This window comes from Hakea prostrata, chromosome 5 (genome assembly GCF_041222555.1).
Source record: "Hakea prostrata isolate BN-2017 chromosome 5, UWA_Hpros_2, whole genome shotgun sequence".
Lineage (NCBI taxonomy): Eukaryota > Viridiplantae > Streptophyta > Magnoliopsida > Proteales > Proteaceae > Hakea > Hakea prostrata.
Window position 1 is genome coordinate 13,588,052 of NC_142604.1, and position 12,450 is coordinate 13,600,501.

General features: G+C 36.0%; 2 protein-coding genes across 2 annotated transcripts; both read right to left on the reverse strand.

The window, feature by feature from the left end:
- Positions 1-774: 774 nt before the first annotated feature.
- LOC149015292 (ubiquitin-conjugating enzyme E2 28-like) lies at positions 775-2,155 on the reverse strand. Its single transcript, XM_089154919.1, has 4 exons — positions 2,005-2,155; positions 1,404-1,531; positions 1,163-1,267; positions 775-1,071 (listed from the first exon to the last, which is right to left on the reverse strand). The coding sequence occupies exons 1-4, from the start codon at positions 2,072-2,074 to the stop codon at positions 928-930; spliced, it is 447 nt and encodes a 148-aa protein (XP_089011045.1). The 5' UTR covers positions 2,075-2,155; the 3' UTR covers positions 775-927.
- Positions 2,156-3,795: 1,640 nt separating this feature from the next.
- Positions 3,796-10,091, reverse strand: LOC149015293 (rac-like GTP-binding protein 5). The gene is made up of 8 exons (XM_089154918.1): positions 9,982-10,091; positions 9,504-9,711; positions 8,800-8,887; positions 8,608-8,717; positions 8,410-8,473; positions 4,873-4,937; positions 4,579-4,644; positions 3,796-4,482 (listed from the first exon to the last, which is right to left on the reverse strand). Exons 2-8 carry the CDS (start codon positions 9,600-9,602, stop codon positions 4,381-4,383), a joined length of 594 nt encoding a protein of 197 aa, XP_089011044.1. The 5' UTR covers positions 9,603-9,711; positions 9,982-10,091; the 3' UTR covers positions 3,796-4,380.
- Positions 10,092-12,450: the final 2,359 nt, after the last annotated feature.

Here is a 12,450-nt window from a genome sequence, read left to right on the forward strand (position 1 = left end):
AGGAACAGAAACAAAAATTAAGAGCTCTGATTTATTGAATTCTCTACTATTTTCATGGGTTTGACAATTGTTCTGGTTTAGTCTCCTGAGAATGGGTCTGAACGCAAACCCATTTCTGTTGGATCTGACTTTAGTCATTGGAGCGTTTGTATGTGGTTCAAGCTTCATGATTCGATGGCACAAATTTAGCAGCAATAAATATATACTTCTGTAAGATAATTGGAATTTATTATCAGTCCTAGCATCGAATGATCTGCCACTATTAAAACCCAATAGTAAGATTTCTGTGGAAATTTTGCCAGTGTTTTGCTGCCGGTCCCTAGCCCGGCAGCCCGGTTAAAGGAGGAGGGTTCGTGTGACAAGTCGACACCCGGCACCAGAAAAAAAAAATCTAACCTAACCCCTTTTTCAGTAAGATTTCCGCGGAGAGACTTAAGGAGAAAGGACAGAAAGGCTTTCTTTTTTTTTGGGGGGGGGGGGGAACTAGGAAGAAGGCTTCAGGTAGAACCCTGCAAGAAGCTTTATGGGTGGGGAAATAGCTAAGGTCTTGAAGAAGGTCTCCATGTCCTCTCCCAATCCAAAGGATACTCACTGTAAGATTCATTGGTACTGGAGATCAGGCATTAAAGAGATTTGTATTTAGAGAATCTTCATTTAGCGAAATGGGTTTTTAATCATTTGAACTCTTTTTAAAGGGGGAGTACGTAATTCGTGATATTGGATGCATGTAGATGTCTTAGTTATTTTTGAGAGGGTGTAGGTAAAAAACTCATTAATAAAAGACAATTTTAGTCATTTATTTGTAAGTTAATGTAATAGCTTAAAAGTGCTTGCAGCCTTGGAACTCAAAATAGCTTTCCATAACTAGTACATGATCCAATGACACTGAACACCAATAAGGGAGATGGTAAATGAGGTGCTGGGGGTTCAGCCCATGGCATACTTCTGGGTCCAGTTGCGAGCCGTGAACTCATACTTGACTTTGTCAGATTTGCACATATGAGCTATCTCAGGAACCAGTGGATCATCAGGGTTTGGGTCAGTAAGCAGAGAACATATGGAAAGCAAAACCTGCATGAGGCCAAAACCCATCATCAAATACCAAAGCTTAATCACCCAAAAGAAGGAAAAAAATAAAAGGCAGTCTTCACAAAAGTGCTACCTTGGATATGGTTAATGCAGGACTCCATTGTTCCTTGAGAATGTCCAAACATATATTTCCATTGCTGTTTATATTTGGATGGAAGACCTTGGTCCTAAACGCAACCTACCAAGAGGATAGTTGATCAATATTTTACGAAAGATTTATAAAACAACGAGTCTGAACTGATATAGTGCAAAGAAGTCAATCAGTTGTGATCAGATGAACTGAAAATGGAAAATTATCAGGTGCTCTTCTTTACCTTGGGAGGCTTGAAAGGATAGTCAGGTGGGAAATGGATGGTCACAAGGAAAACTCCTCCAGCGTATGGACTATCGTTTGGTCCAATTATGGTTGCCTGCCAATGAAACATGTCATCGGCCACTGGACCTGAAATTTCCATTCATATATTGAAGTAAGTCACAAAACCCAGAAGCAAATCCCAAAGAGTTCATCTTATCAATTGAACCCAGAAAAGATTTGACCCCCAAAAAAACCCCAGAAAAGATTTGACCCAAAATAAAAAAACCCAGACCTGAAATTTCAGTCATATATTGAAGTAAGTTACAAAACCCAGAAGCAAATCCCAAAGAGTTCATCTTATCAATTGAACCCAGAAAAGATTTGACCCCCCCCCCCCCCACAAAAAAAAAACCCCAGAAAAGATTGACCCAAAATAAAAACCCAGACCTGTTCGCTATTTGGTACAAAACCCAGAAGCAAATCCCAAAGAGTTCATCTTATCAATTGAACCCAGAAAAGATTTGACCCAAGAAAGAAAGAAAAAAAAACCCAGAAAAGATTTGACCCAAAAAAAATTGAACCCAGAAAGAAATGATTGAAATTGGTGGAAAATCGAACACCTGCGCTGCATGAAGTTGGTGGGTCTCTCTGCAAGTCCTTGAGCTCCTTAATAATTCTCTTGGATGCCATGCCAGCACTCTGGAGTCAATAGTTCGTTTACTCGCATAGAAGAAACAGAAGCTATTAGGAAGGGTTAGCGAGGAAGGGTGAAGCTACAAAAAACGATATATAATAGATGACCGATGCATTGAAGGAGGTGGGAATAAGGGAGTAATTGGTCAATTGATGATTCTCTGTGGGGGCTGAAAGAATATGGACCCACAGCATTCAATTGATTCCCATGGTGGAAAAGCAGTGCAAAGAATCACAGAAAGAATGGAAGAGAAAAAAATGGTTTTTTTTTTTTTCATTTGTTATTGTTTCAATATATTCCCATCGGTAGGAAAAAGTAAGTTAGGAGACGAACAGTTTGGGTTTTCTATTTACTGTTTGAAACCATAGAACCTGAATCCCCTTTCTCAATAGATGCCTTTATTAGCATATATATAAAAAGGTTTCTAGATGATTATGTTTAGGTATTGTTTTTTGGAGATCATAGGTTTTGGGAATCGAGAAAGAAAAACCCACTTTCATGGAATACCATTAGAAATATAAATTTAAGAATCTGAGGATGTTGATCCAAAACTTTTCAACTGAGGATGACAAACAACAAAACACCTTTGCCTCTTGAAAGTGAGATGGAGAACCTTGCTTTATTCCATATTCCAATCTGGGTCCTCGCCTTTTTTTCATGTGGTTATACCTTATACGTACATGTGATAGAAGTCATATATATATATATCTTTATGGCTAAAAATGAAGCAGGCTTGTGGTTTTAACAGAATTCCTGTGTCCACCATCACCAGGCATTGCAAAGATCAAAATGAATTTTTCCATTTTCTATAGCAGAAATAATGAACCTCATTTTCTTATTCCCTATAAATTTGTCTAGAATTCATTATGTAGGACTCGTGATTGAGGAGGGAAGAGTCACGCATCTTCTTTTAGCTAGATCTCTGTCATTTATTTTACCAAGGGAAAGTAGGTCAGGATGCTTATTTTAGATTCAAGGCCTAAATCTCATTCTGGGGAACTTTTCATACTTGAGAATTGTTGAACACTGGTTTGCTTAACTGGTCATCTCTCTTTATCAGAACCTTAACCATTTTCACTATTTGACCCACTCCCACAGTTTGTGCATCTATTGGAAATGAGAAAACACCAAATTATGTTTTCTTCTAAGAAAGTGTAGGACAGACAATTGGAAGTCTCAACTTCAATATGGGGAGAATCCAAACACACAGCAGTACGAACAATAATATGAAACTTTGTGCCGCCTAAAAAACAAAAATATATTCGTGCTTAGCACAAAGAATTCCTACCCAAGCATCCATCCATTTATGGGGTCTCGGATGAGAATCCCAGAAATATCATATACTGGACCACATAACTTCCACAACTTTTAAAAAAAAAAAAAAAAATCAGAGTTAAAAACGTATAATAAGATTACCATTGATTTATGCCAACTGGGTGAATAGTATCATCTGTAGGATCATGCATACGTTTGACATTCTCATAATTAAAATAAAAGTAATGCACATCGACAGCATTTTCTTCTTTCAAATATTCTCTTTTGTTTCAACTGGTTGCAAGTAGAAAAGGGAGGTAACCATGAATGATTTCAAACCTAAAACTCTCAAGTCAAAAGGTGATGTTTCTTGATCATGCGCGCACAATATTGAGATCTTGCATTATCTCTAAGGTGCATGGTTTATGCCTCTCCAAGCTTTCCCCCTAACCCCAAGGGCCCCAAACCCCATTGGTTTCAATTGAAGGCGACAATGGTTGGGCAAGCTACTCTGTCCCTGACATTCTGGGCGAGAGAGAGAGACATTTAATATCATCTGCAGCTCATCCATATTAACATGTAACTGTGAGGCATTAAAGGATACACAATGGAACTGACAAACAGCCAACCTTTGGAAGCACATTCTTAAATAGGGATACAAAATAAGAATATAATCATGTCCATGCAATGAAACAGTGGTTCTTTTTCAGAAGGGGTTTTCCTCCCATCTGGTTAACATACCAGAGATGAATCCTTAAATCTGGAAAAACAGAAGAGCTATGCATCTTACATGAGGTTGGCTGTATAAACCATCAATTGCAGACCACAAAAGACGGAGAAAGCGAGATATAAACCACCTGATTCTGAATCAGAAATCTCTGAAATCTCTCCCTACAACTGTCAGTCGAAGAACTATAATACACCAAAGGCCTGCAGCTTCCTCATGAAGTTGGGATAGATGAAAGGAACAATCTCTGGCAAAAAGACTGCAGATCAAGAGGACTGGCTGGAAGGGGTTACCTTTTCTTCACACTTCATCTTTCTTTAATCACAAAATGGAGCAACTCTTCTGTGTCTTTTTCTTCTTTTTCTTCTGCTTGGGAGGCTGGAGTACCACCTTTATGGCTGCATCAAATACTGCCTTAACATTCTGCACTCATGGACAAGAATTCACAAACACATCAAAACACCAGTTAAGTCATTCAACATCTCTTCAAGCCATTGCTAAAACAAGCATTCATAATACCTGCTGGGTTTTTGAACTGCATTCTATGTAGGCAGGGGCTCCAATCAACTTCTTCAGCTCTTCTCCCTGAAACATAAATGGAAACCAAGAGGAGCTTTTATTGTTAACAAAGATGACAGGATAGATATCAACCAAAAGAAAAACATGAGAAGATAAAAAAAGTTCAAAGATAATATGGAAGCCATGTAAATCTCTAGCCCAAACATATAAATATCAGCATAGTTTGCTTATGGGGCATATCCACTTAGATAGAGGATAGTGATGATTGATTCATGGGTAGATGGAAGTCTCTACCTGAACTGTGGAAATAGGCACTGCACCAGGATGGTCCACAAAAAACTGCTTATCATCCCGAAGATCTGAAAAACAAACAAAAAAATCTCCTTGGAAAAACAAAAAATTATACCACAGTAACTCAAGCAAGCAAAAATATCACAACACAGTTTCTGATGTCGAGATGTCAATAAAACATATGAAGCATAAGACTCTAAGTAACAAAAAGGACGGCAGCAACACTGGAGATTAAAAAAAGCCATACAGAAAGAGGATCGTAAAACTACAAAATAAGTACTCACTTGAGTCAACAAATGTCCAAGGATAACCAAAAATATCAGCAGTTTTGAGTATCAGTGCTATTCATGAATCATTAGGATTAATTGCAATCAGTATTCCCTTCCACCCATCTTTTCCAATAAAAGTAAAACAAAATTTTAAAAACCGAAAAAAGAAGGAAGGGAAGAAAAAAAGAAGTGCCAAAAACCACCAAAACTGAGCAATGCAATGTTTGAAGTCTTATCAAATATAAAGCTGCAATGTGGTTTTATTCTTGTTTTAGTGTGACTAAAAGGATTACAATATTATAAACCTCAAACCTTTATTCTCATTGTGTACACTTCACATCCAACCAATGTCTTGAAGAGCATATTTCTGCATCATATATGCACAAATGCTTTCGAGAGGTAGGCCAACCAATCTAAACATTTATAAGATGAGCTGAGAAGAAACTAGAAAAGTTTATATGCAACATAATGTATGTATCTACACAAACATCTGCTAGATCCAACCCAATCTAAAACTCACAACAAAGGTTTGAACACACAAATTTCATAAGATGTTTACATGCTTTAAGCAGAACACAATCGAACAGAAATCAATTTGGAGTGAAAAATGCAATTTGTTTACATTGAGTCACAGTTATCACAGTTATCACAGATAACATCAGGGTAATAACAATTTCCCAAAAGATTAAATCTTGTATTTTACTTCTATGCATCTGAACTAAATGAAAAAGGATTTGTCTTCCCTAATATGACAAGACATCATTACCAAACCATATATTTCCATAGGCATGACTAAGAATTGGAAAGCTGAAAACCCCCCGTAATCACGGGGTATAGATGTTCAGTAATATAACCCCCCCCCCCCCACCAAAAAAATAAGGAAATCAGATTTCCTTCTGAACAACCATATAAATTAAATGCCTCAAAATGGTAATATGAAAATTTTAAATAAGCGTCCTAAAGGACAACCTGTTGTGGTGAAATTTGGCTCTTCTCAGGCATCATTAATATATTATTGTAGCAAACAGGTGTCAACAACAAGACTTGAACCCTTACAGATTTGGTTTTCCAATTGTGTACCACGAATAGAATCTTCCATACATAGCAGTGATCCATAATCATCCGTTCTTTTAATAATCTCTAATATAAACTGGATGTCCCATTTCACCTTTCTTTAATAATTTGAGGTAAACTGAATTATTTTAAACATAAATCAGGATTTTTTTCTTTCAATAAACAATGAGTACTCCTTGGCATTGCAGGATTAAAAATCAAATGGCAAAATAACTCATCTCAGAACTCCTATAAACAAACCAATCACTTCAGTTTTGCTGGCACTAAGTTGCAATATGTTCAGCATCAAGATGCAAACTAAAGACATTTCACAAATAATGAGTACTTATTTATGACATCAGTTCCTACAAACATGGCCTATATATTGCAACTCAAAACTTTCAGAAGTGGTACACAACTTGGTAAAGAAATGGGGCTACATCTGAACCAAAATACTTTCAGTACTAGTGACTTTGATCTCATTAAAGGGAGATTGATGTCATGACCTTTCAAAAATAAATAAAATAAATTCAAAAAACTTAATCACACCTCTCCAGCTCTCCCACTTTATTTGGAAAGTATTTTGTGATTTTCCTTTCTCCCTCTTCCTCTTACTCTCCAGCAATAGCTAAAAATTCCACCTTACCTGTCCTGACCTTTGTCAAGTCAATGCACCAACTTTGGTTCTACCACATCATTCTTTTTTCAGAAGCAACAACCGAACAAAGTTACTTAGTGGTTGTATGGTAAAGTTCCCATTTCTTGTTTTTTTTTTCAAAAACTGTGAAACCACATAGAAACAGGAAAAACTGTTTCTTACCTAAAAACAAAACTGAACAGAAGCATTACCATACAGCCCCTTAGCCTCAAAACCACCAGACCCATATCAGAGACTTCTCTGGGCATGCTTTCAGTTCCCAATCCTTCTACTTCAAGTTCTTCAGGGAACAAAATCTCATTCACCTCATTTTCACCTCCCCCTCAAGTAATTCTAGAAATGCAATAATATGTTCATTTTACTGTTGTGCTTTAGTTATCCCTTTCATTCAATAACTGGTGCTTATCATGTCACAAAGGACAGCTCCAACAATGCGGAGGTTCGAGACCCACAAGATTGTACCTTGCAAGCAAAATGCAGTGTCAAGCATTGACTCCGTGATGAAGAAAATCCTAAAGCATCTTACAGTTTTAAGGTGGTGCTGGTAGACAGCCAAGGAAAGGTAAGAAGCTGCAAGAGCTTACAGGAAAGAGCTAAACGAGTTCAGTTATCTGGGCTTCACTCTGCAAAACATTCCCTGACTTGATTTACAAAGTTACATAATCAGACCCTCTATTATACCGCATTGTATGAACAGGGAAAAAGTTTGATTACAAACAGGAGAATCTGTAACCAGGTTCACACCCACCTCATAGAAGCTAATCGCATAAATATGTTAACACATAAATGCTTATCCCAAAATAAATCATGATAAAGAAAATCCTAAAATCAATTGACAATATCAGACTACATCCATTTGACTTTTCTCCCCATTACATTACTCCCATGAATGATAAGAAACTTATCAGTACTTAGTGTACCCCAAATTTGACCTCTGACCAACTTTTCTTGTCATAACATCCTCTCTTTTTTTCTTTTCCCCCTTTTTTTTTTTTTTTTTGGGGGGGGGGGGGGAGATGTTTACTTTCCTGCTTCAGATGCGCATCCAAACAAAATATATTAATAAATACTTGGTCATGGCAAGATAAGTTAACATCGAGCCTGGCCAAAAACATTTTTCCACACTGATATTCTAAATGCAGGTCAATTTTAAGGAAAAAGTGGAACCACCCTCTCTCCTGGATATTTTCCATAGCATAACCTTGATGTTACACCTCTAGCCCACAATGGGAAAGACGCCTGTATTTGTTACCATAAAATGACACAATAAATAATTAAGTAGACTGAGTTTATCTAAAGAAGTAAGACATGCAGGAACCAAGTTAAGCAGGGACACGATTCAAACTATGGAATGATTGCCAAGTAATCTCTGCTTTATTTACCCATTTTCATAGAACAATCATGAAGTTTAAAAATCTCTACCACTACATGTTTGTAGTCAACAAAAAAAGATTTCCATCGTTTCCCAAAAAATGACATGTAAAGATTGGTAACAACAACAACAATAATTAGAATAGCAAAACAATGAAACAAATTGACAAGATTGGAGGGATGTCTAACCAAGCTTCGTTCCAACAAGAATTATGGGAACCCCAGGTGCATAATGCCTTAGTTCAGGAATCCACTGAAAGAAAAAGAGCCCTAACATTAATAAATTACCAGGTGGCCATTGGTCTATATATCAATAAACATGTTTTAGTTTTCTTCTTTAAGGAGTCGACATTTTTTTGGGGCAAGGAGAAAGAATCAATCTCTCACCTTCTTGGAAACATTTTCATAGCTAGCTTTGCTAATGAGAGAGAAGGCCAACAGGAATACATCAGCCCCACGATAGCTTAAAGGTCTTAATCTATTGTAATCTTCCTGGCCTGATTCCACAAGATAAAAAAAAGTAAGAACCACAATGAAAGTGTAAACATTAAAGCTGAACGAGGAAGAGTATTGACTTACCAGCAGTGTCCCACAACCCTAGATTGACAGTGTTCCCATCCACAACCACATTTGCACTGAAATTGTCAAAGACCGTAGGTACATAATCCTGTTTTACATTACAGTAGAAATAAATTAGATTTTCCCACCATAACAATTACACGTATTTAATTGTTCCTTAACCAAAAGTTTCAGGGATCAAGACCTTTAACATCACAGTAATCCAAATCAAACTCTACAGTTCAAAAATTGAAACATACATTGCAAATCGATTACTGAAAACAGGAAATTTGAAGAAATAGGAGCAACGCTAATATACTAAAATTTTGATGGAGAAGAAAAATTGAAGCATGAAAATTATTCTTCTACCTCAAAAATGTAAAATGTGTTAACTCCGAGAGGGATTCTGTACCAAGACAAACAAATCCGAAAGTTGGATTTTATTTTATTTTCTACAGAAAAATTTTCTTTTTCTCTTCACTTTTCTGACTCAAAGATTTTTCAAAATCTAGCAATAACAGATATTGGTCAATTCAACGGTTCCCTTGTTGCGTGACAATATCCCCAAAATTGGGAGGGAGAACATAAGCCGCTTAAAAATCGAGCAGTTTTCTCCCAGCGAGATACATGAAGACGCTCAAACAGACAATGGAAAGGCCAAATTTCCTCAGAAACTGTGAAGAAAACAAGTTCTTGAAAAGCAAATTTCAGCAATTGGAACTCACCGTTGGGAATGTGTTGCTGGTGTAGGAAATAAGCATACAAGTTTTACCAACGGCACCATCCCCGACCGTGACACACTTAATGAAACGAGACGCGCTCATTTCAGCCGGTGAAGCCTCAGATCTTCTCCCGACGACGATCGATCAACTCAGATGACTCCCAAATCTTCTTTCTCTCCTCTTCCACTTCCACTGTCTTTCAACTACATATCTGTCCACGAAGAACCCAACAGAAACCCATTTCTCAAAAAGGCCCTAACAAGTTCCAAACCCTAATTCATTCAAAAACCAAAAAAGAAACAAAGAAAGAAATAAACAAGTCACAAAAAAGGTAACCCTAGAAAGGAGGCTACAGTCTCCAGTCACGGAGAAGGAAATTAACAGAGAGACGCAGGGAATGTGAATTGGAGAGATGATCCAATCACAGATGCACTTGCATTGACACAGAGAGCGAGAGAGAGAGAGAGAGAGAGGACGATACCTCGGAGCCCGGAAACAATGCTGTAGAAGCGTTCGCTGACCAAACCCAACTTCGCCAGCTATCAATCAGCTCTGTCTCTCTCCAAAAAAACCATAAAATTATTAACTCTCTCTCTCTCTCTCCAAAAAAACCATAAAATTATTAACTCTCTCTCTCTCTCTCCAAAAAAAACCATAAAATTATTAACACTCACTCTCTCTCTCTCCTCCTCACCCACTTCTACCATCTACAGGTCAGACAAGATTTGATCGTAAGATAAGAAATGTTAATATAAATGGTGAAGTACCGATACACTTTACGCTCATCATTATATGTCTGCCACGTCACAGATGAAACTTACTTTTACCTTACGATATAATATTAGCCGCATGATTATCCTGCCTTTTTCAATCAACGAATGCTATCTAAAGTTTTTACCTGTGGGCCCTGAAATTGAAGAGGTGCGCAGTAGTGCGCACCACGATTTATGTACGCACGATTCCAACGTTGTTTCAAATTACAAGAGAATAAATAAAACAGAATTTTTATATGTGAGTCCCTTACTGGACCACAAAATAATGCTGGGTCCAAGGTTTAAAGTATCCTACGATACTAACCGATACGTATCTATATTTGATTCAACTGATACGATACATCTCGATACGTCTCTCCATTAAATTACATCAAAATACATTAGCCATAACGATACAATACTCGATACAGGACGATAAGTCTCTTAAAATCACTTGACTAATACTATAGTCGATACCGATACTTTAAACCTTGGTTGGGTCCCCTTAATTCAATATATTACGTATGGGTCCTAACTAGTCTAACACCGTTAGTCGCTGTAAAGTATATTCAAATTTCAAATGTTGATAGACCAAAATGTCCTTCAAATTATTTAATAAATTATATTATAAAAATTTTAATATATATTTTTTGAATCATATAATTAATGCTTCATAATCAATTATCTCTTTTGCATTAACACAATGTATTAAATAACATGAAGGGCACTTTGGTCTTTTTACTTTTGAAATTTGGATATACTTAACGGCGGTTAATGGTGTTAGTTTGCTTTGAACCCACACCTAATACATTGCATTAAGGGGACCCAACATTAGTTTATGGTCTATTAAAATGACTCATAAATAAATGAATTACAATGTGTCTAAAATTAGAATTATATTTTTAATTAAAAAACTATAATTATTAATTTGAAATAATTGTTATCGCCCCAGTACTATAGCTTAATTACTAAAATGACCTTATTTTTTTATGAAATTACTATTGTCCTTAAGAGGTGGTTACAATTGAATGTTTAATATCTATTTTGTTCTTCTAAAATTAAGAAGTCAAAACAAAATACTGTTTTCATTTAGAAAAAAACCATATCAAATATCAAACTTTTTATATTTTTATCATTTTGAATTTAAAAAATATACCTAAATAATTATTTTTTGCTAAAAAAATGAACTTTCTAAAATTGATAATGCCAAATCAGATAGTAAATAAATGAAAACTTAATAGAAGTAAGAACTTCCTAAAATTAATAACATCAAATTATAAAGGTAAATAACAAATACTTAAAAATAGCACCAAATTGAAAAGTAAATGTAAAAAAACTGAAAAATAAGAAGTTATTGAATAGAGTTAATTTTTTTTCTAATTATTAAAATAATATTGTAACTCAATATAAAGTATAAATACGTAGAATAAATCTTAGGATTATTTTGAAATTTTTAAATAAATAAAAACTGTCACATCATCACTTAACAGTAAAGAGCAACATAATTAAAGAGAAAGTAAAGTATAAAATTGGATTAGTAATTTAAAAAAATTAGAAAAAAATAAGGTAGTAATTAAACTAAAGATATATCAATTGATTTTAAGATGCAAATTAGAATAAAGATAATAAGAAACCTCAACCGTATAGGGCTGGCTGGAATTTAGAGATACAGAAAACCTCTTAAACCACTGGTGTGTTGGGCTTTCTTCTTCCATTTCTAATTTCAACTTCGTTGAGTTTTTGAACTTCCTTTTACGTATGACATACGGCACATAGCTAGATCCATTATTGGGATTTCCTGCCATTTTCTGGAGCATTGCTTCTGAATTGTGGAAACCAAGGAAGAGATACGGCTCACACTTTTATGCCAATGCAGTTCTTCTGACATGGAAGATATGTTCCACTAAGATTTTTCTCTGAATTGTTCAGTTATCTCAATCTTAGTTTCGTCATCGGATTAAATGGATTTATCTTGGGTTTAGTGCTGCAGAATTCGGACATCACCTCGTTAGGGGAGCACTCTGTGCTCTTCGACGGCTTTACCACCACAAATTTGATGGGACCCACAGGTATTAAAAAAATAATAATAAAAATAAAAATAGATCCATCACCCAACCCCTGGTCCCCCTTATACTTATGATGGTAAAGCCGTCAGAGAGCACAGAGTGCTACCCGACGGGTAGCTGATCCGGACTCCT

What these genes read in the sequence shown, in the direction of transcription:
- LOC149015292 (XM_089154919.1), bottom strand. Translation starts at nt 2,074, where the DNA reads ATGGCATCCAAGAGAATTATTAAGGAGCTCAAGGACTTGCAGAGAGAC. An exon ending in ATCCTTTCAAGCCTCCCAAG is followed by an intron (nt 1,268 to 1,403) that starts GTAAAGAAGAGC and finishes TCCTCTTGGTAG; the next exon opens with GTTGCGTTTAGGACCAAGGT. An exon ending in CTGCATTAACCATATCCAAG is followed by an intron (nt 1,072 to 1,162) that starts GTAGCACTTTTG and finishes GGCCTCATGCAG; the next exon opens with GTTTTGCTTTCCATATGTTC.
- LOC149015293 (XM_089154918.1), bottom strand. Translation starts at nt 9,602, where the DNA reads ATGAGCGCGTCTCGTTTCATTAAGTGTGTCACGGTCGGGGATGGTGCC. An exon ending in AGGGTTGTGGGACACTGCTG is followed by an intron (nt 8,718 to 8,799) that starts GTAAGTCAATAC and finishes TTGTGGAATCAG; the next exon opens with GCCAGGAAGATTACAATAGA. An exon ending in TGCCTATTTCCACAGTTCAG is followed by an intron (nt 4,645 to 4,872) that starts GTAGAGACTTCC and finishes TTTATGTTTCAG; the next exon opens with GGAGAAGAGCTGAAGAAGTT.